This window comes from Zingiber officinale, chromosome 3B (assembly GCF_018446385.1).
Source record: "Zingiber officinale cultivar Zhangliang chromosome 3B, Zo_v1.1, whole genome shotgun sequence".
Classification (NCBI taxonomy): Eukaryota; Viridiplantae; Streptophyta; class Magnoliopsida; order Zingiberales; family Zingiberaceae; genus Zingiber; species Zingiber officinale.
The window spans coordinates 25,131,499-25,138,956 of NC_055991.1; the positions used below are offsets into that span (position 1 = coordinate 25,131,499).

The 7,458-nt window shown below is 41.4% G+C and overlaps 1 protein-coding gene across 1 annotated transcript; it reads right to left on the reverse strand.

Annotated features, from left to right (window-relative positions):
• Positions 1-557: 557 nt before the first annotated feature.
• On the reverse strand, positions 558-3,092 carry LOC122054768 (putative disease resistance RPP13-like protein 1). Its single transcript, XM_042616204.1, has one exon. It carries the CDS (start codon positions 3,090-3,092, stop codon positions 558-560), a length of 2,535 nt encoding a protein of 844 aa, XP_042472138.1.
• Positions 3,093-7,458: the final 4,366 nt, after the last annotated feature.

The window sequence follows — 7,458 nt, forward strand, 5'->3', positions numbered from 1 at the left end:
AACTATGTTCGGAAAGAATCAACTTTTCGCTATGTTCGATTTCTAAAAGTCGAACATTGCTGAAAGTGTTTGGTCTAGTATGACCAACCACTGCGCGTTTGAATAACTTTCAGATTGTTACAGTTCAAATCGCAATAATACAAATATACAATTATACAGACGAAAATAATGAAAAAAATTTTACATTGTTAGTGGGTATTGGATCTTCATAGTCCATCGTGTTTAATTTATTACAAAACTAAAATTTTGGGAGATATAAAAGGTTGTTAGGGTTTAGATAAAGAGAAAAAGAGAGAGAAAGGAAAGAGGTGGAGAGAGGAGAAAGAGAGAAGGGAGATATAAAAGATGGTTAGGATTTAGATAAAGAGAGAAAGAGAGAGAAAAGAAAGGAGCACAGAGAGGGGCGGAGGAAGGAGAAAGAGAGAAGGGAGATAAAAATTTTATAAAAAAAGCATTTTAGACTTTTCATCTAAGGATAATTTTCAGAGAGAAAAATTAGGATATGTTTAGTAATCCATGGAATATGGATAGCCTCACCTTGCAAGGAAGAAAAACGATTAACAACGGAATGATGCATTACTCTCATACTTGAATGGATTTTTGGTATACGTCATGTAGGCACTGCTTTCTTTAGATTTCATCATCACTCCGGGCAACTGTTGAATGGTATGCCAGTAAGGGCCGTCCTTGCAGCATCTACGAAGCAGTGACAAGCTGCACTTGACAAGCAGCACACCTGATGCAGCATAACCCTTCATGCGCTGCTCAAGCAGTTCCGGTAGCCAAACTGGGAGGGGACCTTCTTGGGAATCAAGGCTGAGGTGCCGCAATGATGGGTTCCACCATGATTCCGGTAGTCTCCAGGAAGAATTATGTCGTAGTTCAAGCATTTCTAATGCACTCAAACTATCCACTTGTTTCAGCAACGGGCAAGATCCAACGATCAGTGATTTCAACATGGGAAGGTTGGAGACTTTTTCCAGTTTCTTGTTGTCCTCGAGGAAAAGCTCAGTAGTCAAGGATGGGAGGTTCTTCACAGCCCCTAGCTCATGCGCACCATTGATCCACAATTCCTGTAGGTTGGTTGCGTGATGCAGACCATCAGGAAGAGCTTTCAGCTTTGGGCAGTCTATGAGAAGCAGTCGTTTCAGAGAAGGCAATAGTTTCAGCTCATGTGCTATTGCAGTCTTAGTCTCACCGAACGACCATTGTTCCCAGTTGGGCATTATCGAGAATACCAGATATTCAAGTTTGGGGAATGCTGCTAGTGTGGTCGATGGTGACTGGCCGCAGAGAAGTTCCGGTCCAATGGCAACTATCGCTTCCGCTCTTGCTATGGAAAGAAACTTCAACTGGGGTAACTGGCCGAGTACAGGAAGCTGTGTACACGATATGAAACAATGAAGGAAGAGAAATTGCAGATTGGGGAAAGACATTGGCATGCATCTGTCCATGCATTTTGGCAATTCCTGACCAAGAAAATGGTAGATTGAAAGTAACTCTAGGCTTGATGGCAGAGAAAGCTCATTAAAGAGCCTCACATTCCTATGGTACTCTTCCTCTGGAAAACATTCTAGGCTTGAAGGAGGAAAAAGCCCACTAAAACCCTTGGCAAGAGCCTCTGCTACCTGGTTCCCACACCGCGTGAGATCAGCCTCCACACAAGGTGGCAGCCAATTCAGAAACAAATGTTTAAGAAGGGTGGTGCCAAGCAATTCTTCATAGTAGCCCTCGGCTAAATCTTCCAACAGTCTATCTCCCTGTGGTTTCACAAATCCTTCGGCGATCCAAAACCTAGTAAGATCTTGATAATGCATTATGTGATTTTCAGGATACAACGAGCAAAAGAGAAAGCATTGCTTGAGGTGTGATGGTAAATCCTCGTAACTCAAGTATAGAGCTCTTGGCAGTTCTTCTTGTAACTGATTCATTGACCATATTTCACTTTCAACAACTTTGTTCCATTCTTTCTCGCATCTTTCCTTGGACCTCAAAACACCAGCAACTGTCTTAATGGCAAGAGGAAGACCGTCACATTTCTTGACAATTTCTCCCCCAATTGCTTTTAGTTTGCACACCTCCTCATCTTCTCCGTCTCTAGAGACCAGTGTAGAAAGCAACATCCAACTAGTGACCTTATCCATCTTCTCAACGCAATGAATACTGGCTCCCATTTGTCTCGCCACCCTTTCATCCCTTGTCGTCATCAAGATTCCACCAGAAGAACATTTAAAAGGAGCTCTCAGTAGGTCCTCCCACACGTTTGCATTCCACAGATCATCTAACACAATGAGGAACTTCTTTGGTAAGAGATGAGAAAGTTTAAGTTCCAATTCAGCCTTGCTTCTAGCCTCTCCATGATCTCCCCCAAAACTTCTAATTAGTTCTTTCAGCAACTCGTTGCCCGAAAATCTTTTGGAAACACAAAGCCAAGTTTTCATAGGAAAGAAGTCATGGATCCTGCTGTCGTTGTAGACATTACGAGCAAGCGTGGTCTTGCCAATCCCACCCATCCCTACAATGCCAAAAATCTTCCATCCCTCATCTCTTTCTGTTATCAGGGATTTCACAAGGCTCTCAGAAACCTCTTTAATTTGAGTTCCGACAATGTCAGACTGGATGAGTAAAGGTGAGGTATCACGAGTGTTGATGCCACTCTCTTGAATAGAGGGTTCGATTTCATGCAACCGAGACATCACATGTCTGTCCTCTGAGATATCATCTAGCCTATCGTTGACTTCCCTCACCTTGTTGGCAATCTGGCGAGCAAGTGGAAGGCAAGAAAAGTCAGAAGCAGACGGGAGTGGTGAATAATGGCTTACCCACAGGTTCTCAGCCTTGGTCTTGCAGAGATCGAGTAAGTCTTCAACATCGTACATGATGTCTTTCATCTCCCTCACCCAAGCGTTGATCTCTGCGCTCCCGTGCCGCTTCTTCTCGGCGTCCTCGAGGACGCCTCGAACTCGCAGCAGCCTCCATTGGAGCTTCTTGAGGTCGTGCTTGACGCCGAGGATCTTGGTCGCCTCGCCCTCGACAAAACTTAGTAGTTTGCTCAAGCACCTGCCGGCGAAATCAGAAAGGATCTCCGCCATGATCGGGGTCGCAAAGCAGGATTAGTCAAAGCTTAAACCTTTGGGAGAGTACGGACGAATTGCAATTTGTTGGAAGTGGAAAAACATCGGAAAATCCTTGCAAGTTTACACGTCAACGATCAAGTCAACTATATAACGTGGTCATTCAAGCGAAGAGCATGCGGTTCTGTTAGCTCCTAGCCTCCTTCATGGTGTGACTTTTCCTGTCAGTATTAGGCATGCAACTTCGTGGTCCATAAATACAAGCGATTGATTCCAGAGAACTCATACGGTTTAGGAGAAGGTGATATTTTTCATTTCAAGCTATTCAGGATTATTGGCCTCTAGTAATATACAAATAGGTAAATTATAAGGATCATTTTTGATGATCCTTTACTAGATCTAACCATGGGCTACGTATCCATTGACCCAATTTTGGTTCAAAAATTATAACCGGGACCTAATTTTATTCACATAAATATCTTACAATTATTTTATTTAATTTTAGAATAATATAGATTAACTCATAAAATATTTTTAATATTATTTAATAACAGTAGAATATTTGTAATAGTATTTATGAAATTTTAAAAGCATTAATGATGCAAGTTATTATGATCCTACTTCTCATTTAGTTTCAGGAAATTTTTATAATATAGTATTAGTTTTAAATGAAAATAGTACCCATGAATTTTTATCTTCTTGTATATTAGCAATGAAAACGAAATGAGAAAAATATTTTTTCATATTTCTGAAATTTATTTAGTTGCATTTACTTTAGACCCTAGATATAAATTAGAAGTTTTATAAAAAAACGTTAAGTTTGTATTATTACACTTTAATTTCATTTAAAGATTTTTTTTCTTTTAATCCAAATAATATTGTATATAATATTTGAAATTATTTATATGATATTTATAAAGAATATAATATAAAATATGGAATACAACCTAATATTTCAAAAATACAAAATACTAGTAACAGTAATTTAAAACTTACAAAACATAAATTTTATTAAAAGAACGGATGAAACGTCCATGAGGAATCTCAAGTTCCTCACAAAAACTAAGATTTGCATGCGAAAGATTCACATAAATTTTATTAAAAGAACGGAAAACATCTAGTTCCTCCAGAATATTCATACGAAAGGAAACCATATACTAAGATTTACATAAGAGGGAGTTATACCTTTGTTGCGTGCCCTTCGCAATTCCGCTAGCAACATTTCTTTAGATGCGGATCTTAGAGCAATCAAGTGGTTATGCCTTTATGGTATCCACACGAACAAGCCTCGTTTGTCTCATAAACTCACAAAGTGGAGAATGAAACAACCAAAGGTTGTGCTAGCAACCCTTCTTGGAAGTGTCGGCCAAGTGGAAGAGAGGAGGAAGAAGAGCAAGAACACTAAAAACTCATCATGAACAATGAATCCAAAAATTCCTTTTATAGATTCATGAAATTGTCTTATGTCTTAATGTCAATTACCTTAATTGACATTAATATTTATCTTTATCCAATGAATCCAATGCATGAGTAATTCAAATTATTCACTCTTCATGCAATGCATCCAATGCACGAGTAATTCAAGTTGTACACTCCTCTTTCTTCACGAATTCAAATTCATGAAATCACTTAATGAGTCCAACTCATTAACCATCAATCCAATTGACTCAATGAGTCTAATTCAAATTGGACTCAATCCAATAGTTGAATCCAATTCAGTCTAACTCAATGAGTCTAATTTGAATTAGATTTAATCCAATAATCCATCATATGGGTCCATCTCCATTGACTTGTTCTTTGTTTGTGACCCAATAGGTTCTCGTAACGTTGACAATGTATCTAAATCAATATTTAGATACATAAACAATGAGTGACATCTAGCAAGGCACCATTGCTACCCAAGTGACGAGAATGTTGAGATATTGACTCATTTAAGCATGATCATGCATTCTTGTATCCTACTAATCAAGGGACTCACAGATATCACTTCTGTTAGATGGAAGGGATAGATCACATCTACATCACTCACATTCCTCTGCACAACTTATTGCATACTCAGTAATCGACTTTATGATCCACCCTGTTATGGGTGACGTTTGTCGATACCAAAGTATATAACTTCTTATATAGGGAATCATAGTGACTTCAGGTCTAAGGACTATTCATACTAATAGTCACATGAGAATGTTTATAACACTCATATAACGATCCATAAAACATTCTCATGGCAGGTCATTCAGTATATATTCTCTAATATATATTCATGTGTCAACTTAATATCTTATATCCATGACTTATGAGATTAAGTCATTCGTTGACCTACATAATAATCTCAACGCATTAATATTGTCCTTGCATATTAATACTTGACTAGAAATAGTTAAGAGTAGTGTTCTATATATATCTTTATGTGAATTGATTAGTGATGAGTTTCTATGTTGTATGATCGTGGGATGTCGTGATAGGGCTGCCCCGCTAACGGGCTTCATAGGGATCATGACTATTTAAATTGCTTAAGATGTGGATATAAGTCCCTTGTCGATGTTTTCTGCAGGAGATAACCGACAACTTCTTACAAATGCATGACAATTGAGGATATAATTGGTAAATCATATATTACATTGATAAGTATCACAAAGAAACCAAATCTCCTATAACTTTTATAAAACCTAGTTTCTGCATTACTTTTCTATTTTTATTTTCTGGTCGTTTCACCCTGATCGGGGATCAGCTCTACAAGAATGTTTTCTCTCGGCCTCTACTTAAGTGTGTCAGCTCGGAGGACATTGACTACATTTTGTGAGAAGTACATCAAGGCTCCTGCGGAGGACATCCAGGCGACCGGTCGCTAGCGAGGAAGATTCTATTGGCTAGATATTTTTGGCCTACTTTACAGGAAGACGCCACTCGGACGGTGGCCACTTGCCTGTCTTGTCAGAGGTACCATAACCTTTCGCACCAGCCCACTGAAGACATGAAGGCTTCCACAGTATCATGCTCGTTCGACCAATGGGGTATGGACATAGTGTGACCCTTCCCCATGGCGACAGGTCAATGGAAGTTTTTGCTTGTTACAGTGGATTATTTCTCCAAGTGGGTCGAAGTCGAGCCGCTGACGAGAATAACCGAGCAGATGGTCCAGAAATTTATATGGCAGCACATCATCTGTCGGTTCGAGATTCCACGTCGACTCGTCTCAAACAATGGTAGACAGTTTACCGGGCAGAAACTCAAAGAATCGTGCGAGGGGTATGACATTCAACAGGCCTTCATCTCCGTAGCATACCCTCAGAACAATGGACAGGCTGAAGTCGTCAATCGCGAGATCTTGTGGATCTTGAGGGTTCGGCTCAACCACATCGGAGGGAGTTGGGTGGACGAGCTCCCCGGCGTACTATGGGTAATCCGCACAACCCCTAAGGAAGTCACGGGGGTAACCCCATTCCACTTGGTGTATGGAGGCGAAGCGGTCGTCCCCGTCGAGATCGGAGTCGAGTCTGACCGGATACAGAACTACAACGAGGACAACGTCGAGCAAAGGCTATTAGAGCTGGACCTGGTGGATGAGGCGCGTGATAAGGATGCCATTCAGTTTATGGCCTACAGGCAAAGAATGGGGCAAAACTACAATCGGAGGGTGATTCCGAGGTCGTTCTAGCTCGGGGACCTTGTGTGGAAGAAGGTAAAGCCAGTCATCGATGTTACCAAACTGGAGGCTCCCTGGGCTGGACCCTTCAAGGTCGTGGAAAACCTCTGCTCAGGTGCCTACTACCTAGAAAATGAAGACGGGCGGCGACTAGAACGTCCTTGGAGCGCGAACCATCTCTAGCCGTACCGAGCTGGATGAAAGGTGCGCCAATATAATTGAGGTCGTGTATTTTCCATTTTTCCTGCTTCCTTTGGGTGCAGGATTGAAATCAAAAATGAAAGGTTACCAAATTTCCTATCGAGCGGCGACGTTAAACCCAGGTCTCCACCGATGGTCAAGCGGCGACCTTAAACTCCTACCTTAGAAGACCGTCGAGCGGCGACGTTAAACCCAGGTCTTCACCGATGGTCGAGCGACAACCTTAAACTCCTGCCTTAGAAGACCGTCAAGTGGCGACGTTAAACCCAGGTCTCTACCGACAGTCGAGCGGCGACCTTAAACTCCTGCCTTAGAAGACCGTCGAGCAGCGACGTTTCTAGGTCACCATCGATGGTCGAGCGGTGACCTTAAACTCCTGCCTTAGAAGACCGTCGAGTGACGACGTTAAACCCAAGTCTCCACCGGCAGTCGAGCGACGATCTTAAACTCCTGCCTTAGAAGACCGTCGAGCGGCAACGTTAAACCCAGGTCTCCACCGACGATTGAGCGGCGACCTTAAACTCCTGCCTTAGAAGA